Source organism: Psammomys obesus, unplaced genomic scaffold (assembly GCF_907164565.1).
Source record: "Psammomys obesus unplaced genomic scaffold, mPsaObe1.curated_primary_1811, whole genome shotgun sequence".
NCBI classification, from domain to species: Eukaryota; Metazoa; Chordata; class Mammalia; order Rodentia; family Muridae; genus Psammomys; species Psammomys obesus.
The window spans coordinates 25,933,188-25,954,859 of NW_026595981.1; the positions used below are offsets into that span (position 1 = coordinate 25,933,188).

General features: G+C 52.1%; 1 protein-coding gene across 1 annotated transcript; it reads right to left on the reverse strand.

Annotated features, from left to right (window-relative positions):
• Positions 1 to 10,715: 10,715 nt before the first annotated feature.
• Slc4a1 (solute carrier family 4 member 1 (Diego blood group)) lies at positions 10,716 to 20,830 on the reverse strand. Its single transcript, XM_055619893.1, has 19 exons — positions 20,816 to 20,830; positions 20,578 to 20,698; positions 19,567 to 19,640; positions 18,620 to 18,800; positions 18,401 to 18,536; positions 18,057 to 18,180; positions 17,863 to 17,941; positions 17,549 to 17,730; positions 16,771 to 16,981; positions 16,414 to 16,626; positions 16,074 to 16,222; positions 15,757 to 15,951; positions 14,704 to 14,874; positions 14,257 to 14,346; positions 13,587 to 13,753; positions 12,896 to 13,137; positions 11,861 to 12,030; positions 11,607 to 11,780; positions 10,716 to 10,819 (listed from the first exon to the last, which is right to left on the reverse strand). Exons 1-19 carry the CDS (start codon positions 20,828 to 20,830, stop codon positions 10,739 to 10,741), a joined length of 2,775 nt encoding a protein of 924 aa, XP_055475868.1. The 3' UTR covers positions 10,716 to 10,738.
• Between the last annotated feature and the right edge of the window lie 842 nt (positions 20,831 to 21,672).

A 21,672-nucleotide genomic window follows, 5' to 3' on the forward strand; every position in this document is an offset into this window, starting at 1 on the left:
AATCTCTTATAATTAACATTTTTAACTTAGTGATTAAATAAGTTTTAGAACCAACTGTATAACAGAACAGTACAGAACAATTTTAAACTGTATGAATTATTTTAGCCATATCAAACCTATCAGCCAGAATTTTTTCCCCTCAAAGAGCATAAGAAAACATTTTGTAATGAGGAATCACCAGCCTTTTAAATGAACTATAACATATTTAAAATATAAGTTTTTTTTTTAAATTATATTAACTCTCTGGCTTTTTATAATATATCTATTAACCTTTTGTAACATCTTATATACCTTTAGGTTTTTAGCTTTTTTTTCCTGGCTTAACCAGACATTTTTATTTTTATTTTTTTGCTCTCTCTCTCTTGTTTTTTTTAGACAACATATAAACTCTTATCAAAATCTTTTTTATCTTAACATGATCCTGTTGGAACATGTTTTTTCATAAACAAAGCAGCTTAACATACAAACAGCTCTCTATAAGATATATTTTAAAAACTGTAATAATTTTTTTTTAATTAGCACAAACCATACGGCTGGGTTTTATTTAATAAAATTGATAAAATAAATATCAAAGTATTTTTATTCTCTCCCAAAGGATCGAGAAACTTTTAAATTTTGTCAGATTACCCAAGATCATTGTCATACCCAAATGCCTGATAAACTTTAAATATTTTATAGCCTTAAACATTTAAATAATTTTTTAAAAACTCGTCTCTGCAATATCAAAGCAAAGTATTTTTTTAGGAGTGAATTTATAAAACATAACCATAATTTTAAAGTCAAAACCAGATAAAAGTTTAAACCAGATTTTAAGACCAAAATTTATCAGTGAAAACAACCCAATCTTTAGAACCAATATCAACTTAGAACAAGACTTTCTTCTTATCCTAAAAGGAAATAAAATCATTTTGACTCAGAGATTTTGTAACCTTTGTTCTTTTCCTGAGCCACATTATGTGGCAATTTATATTGTTGTTATTTAAACATATGTATTTATAGACCCTATAAACACATAGGCACATATACGTGTTTTAAACAAGGATTTGAATTTAACCTTAAAACATATCTAATTATTTTTGATCATATTAACCATTTAAGACCAATTGAAAACAATCATCCTAAATTACTGTTTGATCTGTAAGTTGTAAGCCCCCTAGGTGGGAGGAGGGAAGAGAGGAGCAAGAGGGCGTGGTGAGCTCTTGTTGAGCTGGCATGAAGGCAAGGGGGAGGAGTTTTTCCTTACTCTCGGCAGCCAGAGCAGCTCCTGTTGTGGAGCAGCTTAGGTGCCAATCCCCGCCTAGCCTTGTATAAGGACTTCCACCTAGCAAGCCCACGAGCCTTGCCTGTTCCCTTGGCTCCCTGTGAGCTTTACTCTAGCTTATCTCTCCCGCAGGTCATGAACCTGCTTCCTGGCCGGGCCTCTCCTGAACACTCCCGGGCCGCGTTTGGGCTGCAGGCAGCTCCCGGGACATCCAGCCGCACCGCCCCACCTCCCCCTCCGAGCGTGGGGCGACCTTCCACCCCTTCGTCTCGGGGCTGCAGAGCCCGTGCCCTGCTGGGTGTGCATTGTTATTTCACAGACCTTTAAGTGCCTGAGCACCGCCTGCCCAAGCCCCAGCCGCAGCTCCACATGTCTCCCCAGCCACCTGAAAGCATTTTCTCCTCGGCTCCTTCGGGAGGGAGTGCACACTGCTTGGTGTCCTATCATGCAGCCGTGTGCACTCCCGGGCCGAGAACTAGTTTTAATTTTAACTGTCCTCTGTCCGAATTTTCATCAGTCTAAGTCTACAAAGAAACAGACACAGAAAAATACATACATACATGAGAAACACAGGATTTAAACAGAACATGACACAAGCCGCGCGGCACGAGATCGGCGCAAAACCGAAAGCAAAAATTCAGATGGCAAACAGAAGGGGAGCCAAAATTGGCTCCCACTCAGATGAGAGCCGGTGGGACTCGAACCCACTCAGACCCTCTCAGGTGAGAGCCGGTGGGACTCGAACCCACTCAGACCCTCTCAGACACCCTGGGATGTCTCCCAGGGTCGCGGAACAGAAGTCCGAGTCCGTCAACTCCTTCTTACTTTCCGCCTGATTCAGATGACTTGATCAAGTCTCAGATTGCAAACAGAACAGACACAGAAGCACACAACAGACAAGACAGATACATACAACAGAAAAGACGGCTGGCCAGCTTACCTCCCGAAGGTGGGTCGGTGGTCCCTGGGTGGGGGGTCTCAGATCTCGCTGGGGCCTCCAAATGAAAGATCCCCGGAGGGTATCTTTCGTCTGAGAGACCCCCTCCCAAGGAACAATGAGGCCATTCGGATGCAAACAGTAAGAGGCTTTTATTTTGATACACGGGTACCCGGGGCAGCAGAGTCAGGAGGACTTTGCACGCCCCCTAGGTGGGAAGCTGGGGTTTTTATAGGGTTTTAGAGCAAAAGCGTGGGTACAGAAGCGAGAGGCATGGTTACAGGGGGCTGATTGGTACGTTTACATGAGACCACGGTTTGCGTCAAAGTTTGGCAGGGACACCAAGATTCCAGGAACTGGGTGGTCGAAACAGTCATGATGACCCCCTGACGTGGCCCGCCACCTGTTGTTTTATTTTTCCCTAGGACCCTTATCTTAACTGGAACAGTCTCACAGATATCCATGAGGGTGATTAACACAAACTGTTTTTAGCTCAACTGGGGCAGCCTGACTGCAGATATCCCAAGTGGGTGACACAGCTGGGTTTCTTAGTAATTTTCCAGTTTTTCATTAGCCTTCAGAGTTTTACAAAACAGTGGTGTCCCACAAAATGGCGTTAGCTATGTTTAACTTAGGGTGAGGCAGGGGTCTTTCATTTATATGGCCTAGACATTTCGAATGTAATTTTTACCTGATAGCATATAGTTTATTGATGTTAGAGGAAACATCTTTTATTTAGACAAAAGGGGGAATTGTTACAGGTTTGATTCCATTGTGAACCCCAAAACTGTGAACTGTAAAACCCTGTTTCTTGTTTGGTGTGGTTGAGCCCTATCACATACCTTTAATCCAAGAATTTTTTTATTGTAAACAGATGATTATGGTGTGGTTCACCCAGCCTAGTACACACCTTTAATCCAAGAGCTTTCTATACCCAGGATTTAATAAAGTTAACCTCAGGTCAAGAGGCAGAACAAGAAACCAGCTAACAGGGATTAAAGAATAGGAGGGATTTTTAGTTGAGGGGTATTTGAGACTGTGGAGAAGAGAGAGAGCTTTTAGCTCAAGCTCTGGCTTTAGCTTAGGCTTTAGTTCCTCAGCTTCCTGGATTTTTGGGCTTTGAGCTAGCAAGCCTTTGGCCTTGGGTTTTTTGGCCTTTTTCCCCTGGGCTGTCAGTTGAGCTAGTAAGCCTTTTGGGTTTTTTTCCATCTGGACCTGAGTTGAGAAGGAAAGTCAGCTGGGTGCTTTCTCTGCCTCTCTGAGCTAGCAGGTTTCCACCCCAGCATCTGGCTTCTGAGTCTTTATTGGTAAACTAGAACAGTTGGGATTTTCTTTCTTTCTTTTTTTTTAACAACATTCTCCCATTTCTGGACCTCATGTTCTTGAAGGATGTCTGAATTCATAACGAAGACAAAATAGTCACCGTGATGAAACTCCTGCAGAGTTGACTTGAGAGAGGAAGGATTTATTCTGTGAGTATTTCACAGGCTCTCATCTGTGGCTGGACATTATAGTGATGGGACTGTATGGCCAAGGAGCTTTATTCACCGTAGGATAGACAGAGCACTTGGGGCAGAGGCAGAGGAACCGCTACAACTTCAAGGCTATCCTAGGCTGCCTAGCAAGTTCTGGTCAGGGCTACATGGGGAGACACTGTCTCAAAAAGAAGAGTGGCTAATGATCTCGTGATTGGACAGAAACACGTAGCAAGACTGTGGCTTTTTTTTTTTTTTTTTTTTAAACGCACAGACAAGATTCCATTCACTTAGCTGGCCAGTGGGGGGGAAAAAAAAAAAAGCAGGCACATGCTTTTAATCCCAGCACTGTGGGAGGCAGAGGCAATTGGATCTCTGTGAGTTTGAGCCAAGGCCACACAGAGAAACCCTGTCACCAAAAACAGGAGGAACAGTGGGGTGGGGGGTAGGAGGAAGAGGAAGAAGAAGAAGAAGAAGGAAGGAAGGAAGGAAGGAAGGAAGGAAGGAAGAGGAAAAAAGTAGTAGCATGCCCCAAGACACAAACTACACGGCTGCATGTGGGAGAGGAAAGTAAAGAGGCAGAAGACGGTGGCTGTCCCACAGAACATCAGCTGTTACATCAATTGGATGTTGTCAGAGCACCAGGACTGGTTTTGAAGTTGAGCTGAGAAGAACCAACAGGCCAGACCAAGTGGCCCAAATCTGTATAATCCTAGAGCTAGGAAGACTGGGGCAAGGGGAGTGTTGTGATTTTGAGGCCGGTCCAGGGGTCCAGAGTGACACTGTCTCAAGCAAAACCCCCAGAAGCAACGCTTGGGGGGAGGGGTGTGGTTCAGTGGGAGAGCACCCTGGAGGCCCTCAGTTAGAGCCCCAGCAGGGCCCGAAAGAACAAAACCTCAGAGGAATGTTAGTTGGAATGTGTGCCTACTTATTTCCAGCGCTCAGCCTGAAGCTCCAGGCACGTCGTGTCACTGCGACCCCCACCAACGGCCGCGGCGAGGTGAGGCTTATTACCTCCGCTCTGCAGGTGCGTTAACTGAGCTCAGAGAGAGGCCGCGCGCCCCAGCCCCCATCGCGCCGCCGGGCATGGAACGAGATTGCACGCAGCCTCCGATGGCTGCGTCCTCATTACGCCTTGACAACCTGGCTGTTGTGGGATAATTCTCTGTAATTTGCTAACTGCTGGGTCTGTGTCCTGGGTCTCTTGCAGGTTCTCTGCTTTCGTAGATAGCCCTGTGAAAAGCAGCTTCAGGCCAAGAGCGCCTCTCAATTTTTATTCTGCACCACTATTCCCTTCCTGAGTGGAAATGCTTTTGTGCTCGCACCTCGTTACTATAGTTCTTTCACTTCGAGGCCCTGTTTATGGAAGGCCCCAGAGGGTCAACAAGACTGAGAACCAAGGTGGTGAGCTGAGATCACCTCAGACATAGAGCACTTGCCTAGTTTGGGTGAGGGCCTAGGCTCTGTCCTCAGCACTGCCAAATAAACCACACAGGAGATCTAAAGACTGCTTAAAAAAAAAAAAAAAAAAAAAAAAAAGGGGTGTGGGGAGGTGGAGCCCGGAGGGATAGTTCAGGGGTCAAGAGCACTTGCTGCTGCTCTTCCAGAAGACACAGGTCTGGTTCCCAGCAATTACCTCTGGCTGCTCACAACGGCTTCCTTCCCTCCAGATCCACCAGATCTGATGTCCCTCCAGACTTCCGTGGGCTCCTGCACACAGAGACACACACAGACACATGGATACACATAAACAGAGATAAACTCTTTAAAAAGAAAAAAAAAAATCTGGTAGCACATGCCACTGCTTGTGATCCCAGCATGCACTGGGGCAGGGGCGGCAGATCCCCAGAACTCACTGGCTAATCAGCATAGCAGAGCTGGTGAACTCCAGGTCCTACTGAGAGGCTCTGACTTTAAGGCACAAGGCGCACAGCTAGGGAGATGGCTCAGTGAGTACAAGTGCCTGCTGTGTGGGCATGGACTCTTGTGCTCAAACCTGCAGCACACCTAACCAGAGCCAGGTGTGGCCTGTCAACCTAGGTTGAGGAGCAAACACAGGGGGCTTGTCGGCCAGCTTAGTCAAAATGCTCCCGGCTGAGGGAGGGACCGTCCATCAAATGAATGAGACGGAGAGCCGTAGAGGAGGACACTCAGCATTCTCCTCTTCTCGTACCCGCACACAGACACACACACCAAATAACCTCCCACCCCAGACACATGGCAAACTAAAATGGAAGATGAGGCAACAAGCCGTGGGGAGTGTCACCTCCGGCTTCCACCTGTATATTGTACACATGTGGACGAACACCCCCCCACCCCCACCGCACACAATTGCACAAGCACACACAGACAAGTGAAAAACTACAAAGTAAAGCGAAAGGTAGCCATTTCTTGGAGGGAGGGAGTGGGTGGGCAGGGCAGGGCAGGGCAGGGCAGCTTTGTGGGGAGAGGCAGAAAATGAGAGTCCACAGGCCCTCGGGGCTTGTACCAACCTGGAGGTCCATCTCGGAGGCTTCTAGCGGCCTGCAAGATTTCCTTGGGCTGGCAAGGTAGCTCAGTAGGTCTTGGTGCTTGCCACCAAGACTGATGACCTGAGTTCCATGTCCGGAAACCACATAGAGAAAGGAAAGAACCAATTCCTGTGACCTCCACTCTTGGACCATGGCATTGGTGCGGGACTGCCCTAACCTCAGCTCAGGCCAGAATAAATATAATAATAACAACAACATTAACATTAGTGTTATTATTGTTATTATTATACTTTTTGTTTTTCGAGACAGGAGTTCTCTATAAACGCCCTGGCTGTCCTAGAACTTGCTGTGTAGATCAGGCTGGCCTCGAACTCAAGAGATCTGCCTGCCTCTGCCTCCCAGCTGCTGGGATTAAAGGTGCACACCACCATGGTAATATTATTTTTGAGATGGGGTCCCATTCTGTAGACCACTCTGGCCTAGAACTCAGAGATCTGACTGTCTCTGTCTTCTGAATGAATAAATGTAATTTAAAAATAAAAAGGCTTTCTAGTATCTGATAATGTTTGAGGTTCGAGGAGGCTAGATTAGCTGTGACCCAGCATCTTCCAATTGGATAATGCACCCCATCTACTTTCAAGGAAGATTGACAGAGCCAGGCTCGGTGCCACACGCCTGTAATCCCAGCACACAGGGAGGCAGAGGCAGGAGGATCTCTGTGAGTTCAAGGCCAGCCTGGTCTACAAAGCGAGTCCAGGACAGCCAACGCTACACAGAGAAATCTTGTCTCAAAAAAACCAGGAAAAAAAAATTGGTAGGAAGCATAAATCCTCGGAGTGTATGTTTGCTAGGTAAGGTGGGTAGGGAGTAGGCTGAGACCCCCATATTCTAGCCCTCCTGTAGTTCTGCTCCCCTCTTTTAAGGCTAAATGACTCCTCCAGGACAGACCCACGAACAACCTGGGGATTGGGCTGAAAAGTTGGAACTGACTTGTCAGTGGTGGGGCTAGAATCCCATCCCTTATGAGTAGCAGTGCTGTCAGGAGTCTAAGCCAGGGTCCCAGCCTCACCCACTCCCAAAAGCTACTCTCACAATAGAGATTCCAAATTGGAGAGGGCGGTGCTAATCCCAGAAATGGGAGGAGAAAGACCACTGCCCTAAGTCATCATGGCCATAGTACTTAAGGCAAGCTTTTTTATTCGTGTACCCGGGATGCTCCTCCTAAGGCGGGGTTCAGGAAGCCAGCTCAGGGGTAGGGGGCTTCCAAATGGGGAATTTGGTGGGCAAGATAGGTGGCAGGGTTACAGGAGCAAGACATAAGTCAGTCCCTCCTGAAGCAAAGACAGGGCTTAAGATGGGCTTAACAAAGGTTATGTCATAGTTAGTCACATAACCCTTCTGAAACCAGAGTAGGGTTGCAAGGTGGTTATAAACAACTTTTTGAAACAGAGACCTGGTTGCTGTTTCCTGAAATAGGCAGTACAGAACCGTTTGTAGTTAAGGTTGCAGGCGGGGCATAGCCCAATCCTTGAGAAACAAGTTTAATCAGACTCGGGAATGAGCTTGCTTTGTCTTTACTGTAAGATGGCTTTCAAGCCTAAATTGGAGGCAGGCTGGTTCTTCAGGTGGCTGCTTGTGGTAGTGCACACCTTTGATCCCAGCATTCGGGAGGCTGAGGCAGGCAGAGGCAGGCAGATCCCTGAGTTTGAGGTCAGCCTGGTCTATAAAGCGAATCCAGAACAGCCAAGGTTACACAGAGAAACCCTGTCACAAACAAACAAACAAACAAACAAACAAACACAGATTGGAAGAGTGGGTCCTGAACAGCAGCTCAGTGAACAGGACTTTCCTGGCATAGACCAGGCTGAGGGGGTGTTCCCAGCACCATGACAGAAAAGGATTTGAAAGCTGGGTTGTGGTGGAATTCATGCATACATGATTCCAGTGCTCAGAAGCATGGTGAATCTGATATATGGTAAGTTTGTGGCCCGCTTCGGCTATAAGAGACCCAGTCTCAAAAGAAAATAAAAACAAACAAACCTAATGAAGATGGGTGTAACTCTCAAGGGCAGGTTAAGGTGGGAGTTGTTTCCTAAATCTGTTTGGTTCTTCCCTCAGGAGAGTGGAAGGATGTTTAAGAATAGGCCCAGCAGGAAATCCAGGCCTTGTAGGCTGGGAACATGCTGAGCCTCTGACCTCAACCGGCCTGTCTCAGTCTCAGACACTGGAAATAGGGAGTGAGGGTCAAAAGCCCTGGGACAGGCCTAACCCCATGGGGGATGTGCAGCTGGTTCGAATGGGAAGCAGGCTTTGGAGATGGCTCTCCTTGGGACCCAGTTAGCACCCAGGCCTTTTGCCCCAGCCTGGGAGGGTCAGCTCAGGGTAGTCAGCTCCTATAAAAAAAACCCAGGGAAGAAAGCCAGGAGGCCCTGCTGACCTCTTTCTGAAGGTTGAGGAGGACGGGAAGGTCTTACATGCCTGCATCCTCTTTTCCAGGATTAGGTACAACCCCACCCCACCCCTACCTAGGAACACTCTGGAACTGTAGGAAGCAGTTGGGCAGGAGCAGAGACTTTAAAGGGGATCAGAGTCAGAGCAAATGGAAAGTTGGTCAAGAAATGCTGTTTCTGGGATAGAGGCAGCCTCTAGAGAGCTCACTTCCTCTCATGGCCTTGGTGTCCTTCGGTGAGGTGATTGCTCTCAAAAGGCACCACCCAGCTTCTGGATACAGAGCTGGTCAGGGGAGGGGCTGGAGAGACGGCTCAGTGGTTAAGAGCATTGGCTGCTCTTCCAGAGGTCCTGAGTTCAATTCCCAGCAATCACATGGTGGCTCACGACAAAAAAAAAAAAAAAAAAAAAAAGAGAGAGCGAGAGAGACTTGAGGTCTTCTGACAGCATCTTTCCCCACCTCCATGAGTGTAATGAGACCTTACACTCATTAGAGCAAGGTTGTATGGAGTGCGAATTCATCTCAGAATTCATCACTCCCCACCAGGGGAACTGGCCCAATGCTTAGGCTCAGGGCCATGTCCACCATGATTCTAGTGGTCTCCCATGGCCAAAGGCCCACATGGGTTCCACCCATGATGTCTTCTTGGTCCAGTCAAGACCCCAGGGGCACCCCAACTCTGAGAAAGGACTTCAAGCAAGGCACCCCTTTAACACAAACACATTTATTGGCAAAACCTAATTCCCAAGCACGGCGGGGAAGGGCGCTGGCAGAGTTGGGAGGGGGGCACAATCCCCACTCTCTTTGGCAATGTTCAAGGAGCAGGACAAGGCAGGAGGGGAACAGGGGTGTGCCCAATGGCACAGTCACCCCAGCAGCCCCCCCAAGGCGGGCTCTGCGCTCAGCAAGTGCTTTCCCTACACTGTCAATCAATCCTCCTAATTCCCCTACAAGGTAGGTACCATCCTTGTCCTCATTTCACTGACGAGAACACAAGCATCGTGTGGTGATGCGCCGGAAGGCAGGTCTGTGCTTTCAAATCACCTAAGAATCTTTCACTGGGAGCCTCCTGCTGCCCGTCCACTCAGATTTTCTGTTTCTCTCACAAGTTTCCAGTTATTTCAACTCTTTTTTTTTTTTAAGTTTTTTTTTTTTTTATAAAAAAAAAAAAAGATGTTTATCCATATTCTGAGCAAGCTACTGTCTCCTACTCCAATTGGTCAAACCTTGACTTTCCCCCCAAGAGTCAGGTTAGCTGGAGTTGGACACAGCGGGTCTCTCATGGGGGCTGGGTACATGGGCAAAACCACATGGGCACAGAGGAGTGCTTAGAAAATACACAGTTAATAAATTACAATCCTCCCTCCCATCCTCCCTCCATCCCCACCCAAGTCCAGAGCAGAGCAGGCAAGTCCCATGCAGCGGGAGTTTGACCCACTGTGTCCACTAGGCTATGGAATGAATGAATGAATGAATGAATGAATGAATGAATGAATGAGTGAATGAATGAAGAGTGCCTGATAGGAGGGAGCAAGCACTTAGGAATCTGAGTCCCAGCCCCTCACCTGTACCTTATTCTCACCGGATGCAGAGAAGAGGGTCTTGGGGTGGGGCTGGGACAGAGAAGGGAAGGGAGGAAGTCATTACGGATATTTCTGTGCAGGGAAGAATGGGTGCAAGATGGAGGATAGCGCTGTGCCCTCCAGGTCAGGAGGCCCAGGTCCCCGCTGTGTAGCCCAGGGGCTGTGTGATCATGAGCATAATTACTAATGTATTCATTTTATAGAGCAAGAAGCAGGGGCCAGACAGGTCAAGGGACTCATGTAAGGCCACACAACCAGCAGGAACTTGAAAAATGTTCTCCATCTCCCCCCTTTGCTAGTTATAACTGTGCCATAAAGGGAGAAGGCCCAGACCTAACTTTTCTAGCATGGGGACCTATACAGTCTCAAGAGACTGTGACCCCAATTCCCTGATCTAGCTTCTGGTCATCTCCAGCCAGAAAATCCAAAGTATCTTAGGTAGAGAGTTTCCTAGGCAACCCTTCCACCCCTCCCCAACCTCCCACATTCAAGATGCCGGTGAATGCCCTTCCTGGGAGGGTGGGAAAGTAGAATGGTCGTGGCCCTGGGCCTGCCCTGCCCCTCACACAGGCATGGGCACTTCATCATATTCATCCAGACCTTCCTCGTCGTCAAAGGTCACTTTGGCCTCGTCACCATCCAGCTAGAGGGGTGGGAGGGAGAAAGGATGAGAGACCGGGGGCAGGATGAGCCCCTCCCAGGGCTTGAGTTAGGAAGCAGCCAGGACAAGCCCTGTGCTGCCCTCGGAGTATAGATGAGTCCTTTACACAGGGCGAGCGGGCCCCGGGGGGGGGGGTGTCTGGTGAGAAGGACCTGCAAAAGTCACCCCCTTGGCAGGGGATCCCTTTACCATGACCAGCCCACACTGAATGTCCCAGATAACTTGGACGATGGCAAAACTAACTGCTCACCGGGGCTCATGTGGAACGCACAGTGTGCGCCTCCTAACGCTTTCAACCTGTCACTATTCCTCCCTGGTGGGGCATACAGAAATGAGGTCACTCACTCCAGATCATATGCTAGGACCCAGCAGAGCAAGACTAAGACAAAGGCTCTGGACACAGATCCCCTCCCCCCACCCCTTAAGATGGGGTCTTATGTAACTCAGGCTGGCTTTGAACCACGTGGCCCAGGGTGACCTGGAATTTCTGATTCCTTTGCCTCTACCTCCCTAGTGCTGGGATTATAAGCACCCGCCTCTATATGCAGCGTCCGTGGTGCTGGGGAATTGAGCCCAGGATCCTGTCCATGGGAGCTGAACATCCTACCAACTGAAAGACACTCTATTTCTAGACCCACGCCCAACCGCCTCACTCTGCGGTCTCCCCAGCTGCAAGGCACACACTTCACATTACCAAGCTGTCTACTGTCCCTGTTCCTTCCTCCCTCTCCCCATCCAGGGCCCCCCCCCCCCCCCCGCTGCTACTCACACACTGGAGTTCCAGCTGGCTGAAGATGAGTGGCAGCAGGGATCGACGCAGAGGCACAGTGAGGATGAGGACAAAGGGCAGGGCCAGGGAGGCAGGCGTGGACTTCACCACCCACAGCACGACCAGGCAGATGATCTGGATGCCCGTGAACAGGTGCATGCGCCAGGTCCTCACCTGTGGGGAAGCCGAGGTCAGTGTCCGCCTGGCCTGACACCCCTACCCTACCCTGGTTGGATGGCTTCAAAGCCACCTACCCTCCTGACAAAGGGCACATCTGGGTGGTACTTGGAGGGCTTGAACAGGAGCAAGATGCGGTCAAAGAGCTGGATGCCACTGAGGGATGTGACTCCCATGTAAAGGAAGATGCCGAACAGCACAGCCAGGGGGATGCGGGACAAGATAGGCTCCATGAGGATGGACAGTCCTGTACGGAGGGACACACTCTCAGTTCGGGTCACCGAGGGACTGGCATCAACAGGGCTTAGCTCATGCTTGGGACTGTGAGACACACAAGCGCCAGGCCACCCTTTCCTGCAGCAGCTATTTATAGGCTCAGCGTGACTACGCTTGGAAGTGTAGTCAGACTCCTGCCTGCCTTTCACTCACTCCCTGAGCCTAGTGGGAGCAATCGCAGCTAAGAGGAGCCTGTCCTCCTCACCCTATAACGCCCCCATCGTCCTTTACAGATGGGAAAGGGAGGGGAGGGAGGGAAGGGGGAACTTTAGAGCTCTCCATCATAGAGCAGTGACTATAACACTGCTCGCCCAGCTGAGCTCAGCTTCCTGAGAACCCTATGGAGTCCAGGGATGCTCTGTCATCCCTTAGACTGTTAGCCCTAGAGAAGAATCTCAGAGATTTAATAAATTTTCTAACTGTGCGAATAGGGAAACTGAGGCCCAGAGGCCAGTGAAGTTACCCAAACAGCAGCAGGACAGGGCAAAAACCCATAGTCTATTACATTTCTGTGGGCCAAGCATGGGGAAGGAAGCAGGGTATGATCTGGCAAAAAGGCCAGCAGTGTAGCCCTCCTGCCCTACGCCAATGCCCATCACAGTGTCCCAGGGTCCTTGTGTTCCCTCACTTCTGCTAGATCCCCTCCTGTGAGTAACCGGTGTATAGGGACCTAGATGCCGAACAGAAGGGATGGAAGACTTGCTCCCAATTCCAGGAGAAAGAGTCCGTGCTGGGCAGGGGAGATGGTGGAGCTGGGAAGAGCCCCCCTCCAGTCCTAAGTAGAAGGCCCAGGAGGGAGTGGAGCAGGGTACAGGAACATAGCTGGCCTCACTTACCCACGAGCAGGGAGACCAGGAGCCCACTGATCCGCTGCTCCTTGACCTCCTGGATCTGGGCTGCAGCCCCTTTGCCCATGACTGTGAGGGCATTGGCGTGGGTGACAGAGCGCACAGTCGTGGCACTGAGCCAAGGCATCCCAAAGATGGCTGCCACCCCACCCATGCCGACCACCAGCAGCAGGTCCAGATGGAAGCCGGAGCCCTTGATCATCTTGCGCTCTGGCTTGCTGACAATCAGCCTGGGGGTGGAAGGAAGTCTGGTGAGCTGGCCCTCTCTGTAGGCTCCTCTTTCCTTCACACTGGTGTCCCTCTGGGCCTCTTTTTGATTTCTGTTCCCATTTCCCTTTGCATTCCTAGCTCCCTCCCTCTGGCTGTTTGAGAACTTAGACTCTGAGGGCTAGAAGTCTTCAGAAGACCCTTAGACATTCCTGCCCAAGTCCTGGAATCTCAACTTCCAGAATCTGACTGTTTGGGCTCCCCGCACCATCCAACAGCTCATCCCATAGCTTCCAGTTTATACGGTCTTCAGATGACGCTACGCCAGGGGCCACCAAACTGACACAGGCCTCTGATGGTCGACACTTCCATCTGCTAGCAGAAGGCTGCTGGCCAGTCTCCTGTTGGCCCAGAGCCTGCTCCCCTCCCTGCCTCCAGCCCTTCCTGGCCAAGCCTCTATTCTCGCTCTTACGTGGTGATCTGAGACTCAAGGAATATGAGAATGAAGACGAGCAGGGCGGGCAGGGCAGAAGCGAACATCATCCAAAGGGGAAAATTTCCATATAAACCCAGGGGATGGATGACCCAGCCCCGGGCAGAGGAGTTGGACACTTTGAGGCCATCAGGCACTGAGAGTTTCTGTGAAAGGAGACAGCTGGTGAGAATGTGAGACCAGATGGATAGGGAGACATGGGGTCAGGGAAGCCAGGGTCCTGGGGCAGGGCATTGGATTGAAATGCTCAAGAACCTGTTTAACTGAACATTTACTTTGTTCCTAGCTACTTCTCTAATCCCTCTGTATGTGTCTTCTCGTTCTCCATGTTATAGGCAAGCGAACAAGGTCAGAGGTTATATAACTTGTCCCATGCCACACAGCTTTCTGGAGGCTGAGCTGAGGTTCACCTGAATCTGCCTGGCCCAAAGCACACTCTCTCCTACTGCCCTGGGCAAAGGAAGGAAAAGAGTAGGGCAACCCAGGCTCTTGCTTGTGCTAGAGGGGTCCTGAGGGAATACTGGAAGACAAGGATGGGGAAAGAACATTCCAGCTGGCTTTGGGCTGGGAAAAGCCATTCTGGCTGGGTACGGAGGAGGGGAAGAAAATGGAGGCTAGGGTGGCATGGCAAAGGATGAGGAGGACTCACCTGGGTGTAGGTGTCCTTGGTGAAGGTATCTACCAGGACCATCATCAGGATGGAGATGGGGACTCCGAAGTCCCCGATGACTCTACGCAGCTGTAAGTGGACGGAGGGACCATTAGGTCCATACTCTGCCTCCCATCCTACATTTACCAGGGCCTCCGCTCAACCCGAGGGGGTCCATCAAAAACCAATGACTGTCTTTACCCCAACTGTCCCTGCCTTCCTTCTTTCTCTGGCCCCACCCTGGCTTTTCCCCCTCCCTCCCTCCCGAGAACCATCTATCCCTGGTTCCTTGGCTCTTGGAGATGGGACCGCCTGAAACATGAACCCTGAGTCAGAAAAGGGCTGCTGAGCTTCCGAATTGGGAACAGGGAGCTGGGGTAGGAAGCAGGGGCAAGGGTGCTGGAGAAGCTAGGGGGTTGGTGAAGGTAAGATTAGGGGTACACTGACCTTGCCAGGGAAGTAGGTGCTGTTCTTGAACTTCCGTAGCATCATGGCTAATAAGAAGGTACCAGCCATGAGCACGAGGGAAAAGAGAGCTGTGTTGGGCACAGGGCCCTGAGGTTTGGGTTTTATCGGAACATCAACATAGGTCCGCTGTAGCGGGTAGTCCTGGAAAATCTGTAACAGACAAAGCACAGGGCTCCTCCCAGTTCCTGCTTGAGCCTTGGCTTGAGCTAGGCAGCATCGGATGAGTGACTGCGTGAGCACCATCACCGTCTGTCTGTACAGCCATCTTCTTATCCGCTGCCCACACCTTACACAACCATCCCCACCATCCATCATCCATCTCACCCCCGCGTGCATCCATCTGTCCGTCTACCTTCTTTCTCACCTGACATATTAGCCAGCTTGGTTATTTTGAGGGGGTAGGGGTGGGGGAGGAGGGATGAAGAACCCTTCCTTGTGTGGGAAGGGTCAAGGAAGCAATGAGAACGCACGTGCAGGCATCTGCTTCCAGGCGTTGTGGGGAAGGTGAGAAGTTGGGAAGGCAGCAGTAGATAATGAGGAGGTCTATGAAAATGGCTTGAGGAGCTGGTGACAGTGAGAGCATTTGCCTAGTAGGCAAGAGATTGGATCCCCAGAAAAACAAACAAAGAAAATCTGCTTAAAAGAGCTTCAGAAAATAAAAGAACCAGAAAATAACAGAACCAGGACATGTAAAGGTCGCCCTTCCATATACAGCGTAGAGGTGAAGATGGGTAGAGCTTTTTGGCGAGGAGGCAAGCTGTGGAGACGGAGGCAAGCTGTGGAGACAGTCCCTCCGACCGGTCAGGGCGTGAGCAGAGTCATAAGCCTTTACACGGTCCCAAGAAACCCAACTGCACAGTCTTAGGTGAAGCCCGGAACATACATGGGTCCATGTTCATGACTGCACACACAGATAGCAACACGGCCACAGTCACGTAGTACAGACACATGCGTGGTAACGCCCCCTCGCACACAGGCTATGTGTGAGGGTCAGCATTCCCGGCCCCCCGCCCCCGCCCCCGGGGTCCCCACCTTGATCAGCTTGGAGAAAGTCTCATAGATGAAGATGAGGGAGATGAGGAAGGAGAAGATCTCCTGGGTGTAGCGGGAGATGAATCGGACCAGAAAGCTGCCTTCAAAGGCCACCACCAGCACCACCAGCAGAATGAGCCAGAAGCCGATCCACGCGCGGCCCACGATGTACTCCAGGTTATTGCTCTCGCAGAACTGCAGACGGTGAGAGGGAGGAGTTCCGGTCAGACTATGAATACAGGGGTGTCGCTTTGCGGGGCGCCAGGAGGGGTCAGCTACGGGGTTGGGGGCAGAGTGGGGCCCGGACGGCACACTACCGAGAAGAAGGCTTCCTCAAACACCAGCAGGGGCCCTGAGAAGCCCACCACGAGCAGGGGCTGCGCCGCCAGGAGAGCGAAGACAATGCCTTGCACCGCCGTGGAGATGAGCAGCTCCGAAACCCCCATTAGGTTCCGGGTCTTTTCTCCTGTGGGGGAGAAGCCACACAGGCATCAAGATAGAGAGATTGCTTGCAGGGAGCGAGAGCAAGTCACGGGGCAGGACGGACTGAGCATCAGATGCGGTCAAGGGTGAGAAGGCAGAGGTCGGAGAGTTAGAGGTCAGCGTCACGGGGTGGGAGGTGGGGTGGGGAAGAGACCGTAACTACTTATCACTGACCCAGGAGGCCGCCGAAGGTGACGGCAGGTGACAGGGCGGCAAAGTAGATGAAGATGACGGCAGCCAGGACCTGGGGGCTGAGTGCGTCGGTGATGTCGCTCAGGTAGTAAGGATAGCGGCGCCGGATGTCACGGATCAGGCCTCCGAAGATGTGGCCTGTGCGCCGTAGAGGGTCGTCTTCGCCACCAGGGTCCCCTGAGCCCCCATGCAAGTCTGTGGTAGAGGGTGGGAACACGATGAGACAGTTTGGCCACAGGGACAACTGTTTGAAAGGGACGGGGGGGGGGCGCTATGCCGGGGATCCAAGGACCCCCGGGGGGTTCGGGAAGGCTTGTCCCCGACAGAACGGGTACCTACCTAGCCCCTTGAACTTGTCGGGGTCTGGCTTGGCGGGGCTGGGCAGGTAACGCCTTCTGAGCAGCGCTTTCTGCACCGGAATCAGGTTGAGCAGAGCTTGCTCCGAAGGGGCGTCTGTGGGCGGCAGCACCAGGCTACAGTCCAGAAAGTCCTCTAGGGAGCTCAGCAGCTCCTCTCGGCTCTGGGCCAGGTAGGCAGTTGTGCGGAACACCTGTGGCGGGAGAAAGAAAGGGTCAGGGGCACACCGAGACTGTAGATAAGAGGCCCCATGGCAGCAGGACCACCTGGTGGGGTCTGTAGTCTTAGCACTCAGCTAAGAGGACTGCAGACTAGGAGGGCTTAAGTTTGAGGCTATCCTGGGCTACACCCTGGGAATCCGGGGTGGGGAAAACAAAAAAACCTAGACATGCATAGCTAGGGACCAGCCATCAAAGACTATGGCTGTCACTATTAGATGTGGTTCTTTCTGGTCCCTCTGACCTCTAAGGACCAGCTTTGGGGAGAAGGACACCCTGGGTGGGGAAAAGGAACTAAAGCGTTCCTGATGGGCCCAACACACAGCAGGTTGGGCCAGCTAGAACCAAGTCAGAGTGGGTCAGGCTGGACCAGGCTGGACCAGCCAGTCCAATGTAATCCAGGATAAGACTCAAGTGGCCAGAAACAGGCGGAATTCAAAGAGTGGATCTAAAGTCAGCTGGGCCAGTCCCCAGGGGAGGACCTGACCACCTCTGCCCTCCCACCAGCTCTCTGGCTAACCAGCCGCATGGCCCCTGCTTACTCTTTCTGTCATGAGCGTAGCCGCAGCCCTGCCCAGCTGGGTGTAGTTGACATGAGGAGCCTCAGGTCCCAGCAGAACGAGAAGGAAGCGCACAGTTTCCGGCAACGCCAGGTCCTCCAGCTGCACAGCCTCCTTCAGTCTCACGAAGCCCAGCACAGGCTTCTCCAGAAAAGCAGCCCGGCCTGTGGGGGGCACCAGGCGGTGAGGCCAGGCCTCTGGGGCTCACGGTGTATGAATTCAGTATGAATTCAAGAGAGGGGACTGCCTGGGGCCCCAAGCAGGACGCATGGCGGGGGGGGGGGGAGGACTCTCACCTACTAGCACCAGTGTGGTTTCTGAATTTGGGGGGATCTTCAGAATCCCAGATGTCGAGGGTCCTTGGCCCCCCTCTGTCTGTGGGGAGGAAGGTGAGGAAGGCGGTTCTGGGGTCACACTGAACTGGGAGATCTGAGCATCCAGTCCTTTCTTCTCCCAAACCTTCTCACTTCCAACCTCATCCTGGCCTCACCTGTTCACAGTACAGCTTGGTCTCCAGCGATGGCTGCTGGGGAAGCAAAGGCTCAGAAGGGCCCCCGGAGCGGTTCAGGATTGCAGGTTTCAGTCCCCCCAGATCCTTCAGGTCCTCGGCATGGCTGCGGAATGTACAGGTGACGGGTGGCTGAGTAAGCAATTTGAACTGAATATTCCATGAAAGGGTCACTAGTGGTGGGAGGGGTGAAGGTAGAGGCTAAGCAGAACTTCCTAGAGAGACCCTAGAGAAAGGAAATCAGTCTCCTCTTGAAGGACAATGAGGATGGAAATGGGTGGCCATGGTCTAGGACATGAAGCCCAGGTCCTGGCAGGCAAGAATACCTGCGTTTGAGTAGCAGGGCCCGGAGCAGTTCGTCTCGGTCCTGAGGCCGAATCTGGTCCTCATAGATGAAGCCGTCTAGGAGCTGGTTGGCCACCCCAGCCAGGGATGTCTCTGCCAGATCCAGGAGGAAGGTGCCTGTGGGCAGTGAAGGGATGAGCAGAGTGGCTGCCCCAGGGAGCCGTCTGTGCAGTAGCCACCGAGGGCCCAGCAGGACTCACCCTTTGAAAAGACTCTCTGCAGGTCTAGAAGGCTCCAGAAGGTCAGGTATGACAGGTGAGGACGACCCCACACGCCATCCTCTCGGAGGTTTTCCTCCAGCTCTATCCAGTGCGCTGCCTCCACCCACTGTAGTTCCTGGTTTTTCTGGTCCATCATCAGCTCCTGCAGCTCCACGTAGACCTGAGGTGCGTGGCCCGAGTTAGTCCATCAAGCCATGGGCAAGCCCGTGGGGAGACAGGAAGCCTAGGTCCCGAGGGACTCAGCCCTAAGCTGGGCTTTCAAAAGACCCTGGGCCGTAGAAGGACCAGGACAGGCCTCCTGCTCAGAGCAAGGGGAGATGTGCAAGGGTCCCGGGGATCTGGGCCACTCCCCTGGCTCCATGTCCACCCTTCTCAGCAGGCCATTCTCATATTTCAGAAGAGGCATGAGCCTCCGGTCCAAGCGGGGCCTCGCACAGCTTCTTGGCCAGAAACCTGGGCCTCGGTAACTGATGCTGAAGGGACTCGGGAAGCCACTGGGTCAGCCTACTGTCTCCAAGAGTATTGAGGAACATGGCTCAGACTGTCCTGGGCTGGATAGTTATGATCACGGTCGTAGCTTAAGAACCCAATTGCCTAAACAGCTAAGCAGTCTGGTGCTCAGTGGGGACTTGGACGCTGAGACAGAAGAGGGTATGCACTTGATCCTATGTGGCCCCAGTGAGGATCTAGCCCAGCCAAGCCTGAAAGTCCTGGCTTCATCCTCAGCAGTAAGGAAACTATTGGATGGGCAAGCTCAGAAAGAGCCCCTTTCCTTCTTAGTGCGCATGCCCCTTGCCTTCCACCGACGTTCCCTCCATCGTGTTGGGGGAGGGGGGGAGGGTGTCTCCTCCAGCCTGAATCTCTGCCTCTGCTACACAATGGATCTCAAGGCAACTTGACAAAGAGGATGGAGTCTGAGTCCTCACCTGAGCGGAGCCTGGGTGCGACGTGGAGGTTCTGCTTGGGGTGTAGTCTGTGGTGTCTGTCTCTGTGGGAAGAGCTGAAAACCCAGGGTCCAGCTAGCATTGCCTGTGACTTGGCCCCTCACTCAGGCCCTGCCGTACTTCTGGGGAGCCTCAGGGACCCCAAACCCACTCCCTCCATCCACTGTCTCTGGACTGGGACCTGTGCCCAGCCTCACATCCATGCCTATTCTGGGCCTAGCTTGGATATGTCACTCTCCACCTAAACCTTGTTAAGGACCCCTGGATTCGTTATGGTGATCTGAGCCCCTAGCATGACCCTCTTCCTCGGTGAGGCTAGGAAGAGAGAGCCCCAGGTCGGTGTTCGAAACTATTCTAGCATCCCCTCCCTCTGCTGCCATGTCTGGGACCAGGCATCCTTTCCTCTCCCTACCTGTTTAGCTAAGCCGCCAGCCAGCCGGGAGCCTCTTACTGCACACCTCCCAGATAGGGCGAGCCCCTTATATCGCCCCCCCCACCCTCATTTCCCAAGGGGGCCTCTTAACTTCAAATCCAATCGCTAGCACTTAAGCTCTGTTGACAGTAAACAGGTCCCCGCCTCAGGCTCCCCACTTAAGACCTTGGGCAGGCCAAGGAAGGTGGTGCAGGTTCCTGGGCTCTCTGCTCAAGGGGTCCCCACAGCTCTCTCCCATTCCTCAGCATCTCCAGCCGTCTAGACGGAAGGAAGGTCCAGCAACGGGTCTTCTGCTTGGCCTCGATGCCCATAGGGGACAGGCAGGGAAGCAGCTGGGTCTATGCCCTTGTCCCAGACATACCTGGCTGCCCTGTCACACGTGAAAGGGGCCCAGCCCCACAGTCACCTCCTGTGATCATTTCAAACAAAGCACTGTTTAACCTTCAATCAGCCCTGGATTGTGGGGAGAACTGGCCCTAGGACTGGGACTGTCCCTTACTGTCCCTGTGGGGACCCAGCAGCTCCTGTGGTAGAGGCAGAAGGTAAGCGACAGTCCTCACCTTCTGGCTCCTGCATCTGGACCACAAGGGTACTTTCCTCCTCGTATGCTATCTGTTCTACTATGTGCTCCAGTTCTTCTTCGGAGTCCCGGTCTGGGATCTCCAGTATTTCCTCATGGTCCTGTGGGAAAAGGCCATCAAGGTCGGGTTAAGTGGTACTCCAAGATCCCTGAGGAGAAGCCCAGGGTGGCTTCCAGAGCCCGAGGTGGGAGCCCTGCATGGGTCAGGGGACACTTACATTCCTGTCCGCCATGTTGCTGTCCTTAGTGTCCAGTCGTCCTCGGCTCTCTGAGCCCCCAGCATAACCTGCACCTCAGGTCCCTAGAAGAGGGGTGCAGGCTGAATAAGGCACAGTCATGTTATTCACCCTCAGTTGGCCTCCTCCTGCTTCTGGGTCCCCCTAAGGGAGTTACATGACTTTTAGTGCCAGGAGGGAGGCCTGGGGATACGAGACGGATGAGAAGGGGGCAATGGGTTTTGGGGGAAGAAACTGAGCTTGTAGGTGTCTAGGCACGTGGGTGAGGGCTGAGGGACAGGAGATGCCAGTAGGGCTGAATTCTCCTTAGCGTGTTTGGGGCTTAGTGGTCAAATGGCGTTATGTCTAGCCCCGTCCTCCCTGCACTAGGCCTTGACTATCTTCTCTTTCTGAGGCCCAGGCTGTGACCTATTCCCTCTTGAGGATCTCGGCTCCCCTGAGAATATCCATACATATTCTCTTCGAAAAACTCCTGCTTCTGCCTGGACAACAGGTTGCAGCACCCTTGGGAGTAGCCCACAGAGCCTGATGGACATGAGCCTGCGTTCTCCTCTCCATTCAAACCCTACCTCTCTGGCTTGCTTTCTCCTTCATCTCTTGGCTTCTTTCCAGTTCCTAACACTCACCAAGACCCTCGCCTACCCCAGGGCTGTTGTGGATTCAATGTCTACTCCTGGATGCCCCTTTCGTCAACATCTCATTCCTTCTCTTATCTCAGTTCCATTATCGTCCTTTCACAGGCCCTCCTTAGCCACCCTGCCGGTCCCTGACCTAGTCCAGCATGGCTCCTTCATTGATTTGTGTGCAACTAGTTGTCTGGCACATCCTTTGGAAAGGAA

Coding starts and splice junctions, on each gene's coding strand:
- Slc4a1 (XM_055619893.1), bottom strand. Junction 16,627..16,770: donor CGACAAGTTCAAGGGGCTAG/GTAGGTACCCGT, acceptor CCTCTACCACAG/ACTTGCATGGGGGCTCAGGG. Junction 16,223..16,413: donor CACCTTCGGCGGCCTCCTGG/GTCAGTGATAAG, acceptor TCTCCCCCACAG/GAGAAAAGACCCGGAACCTA.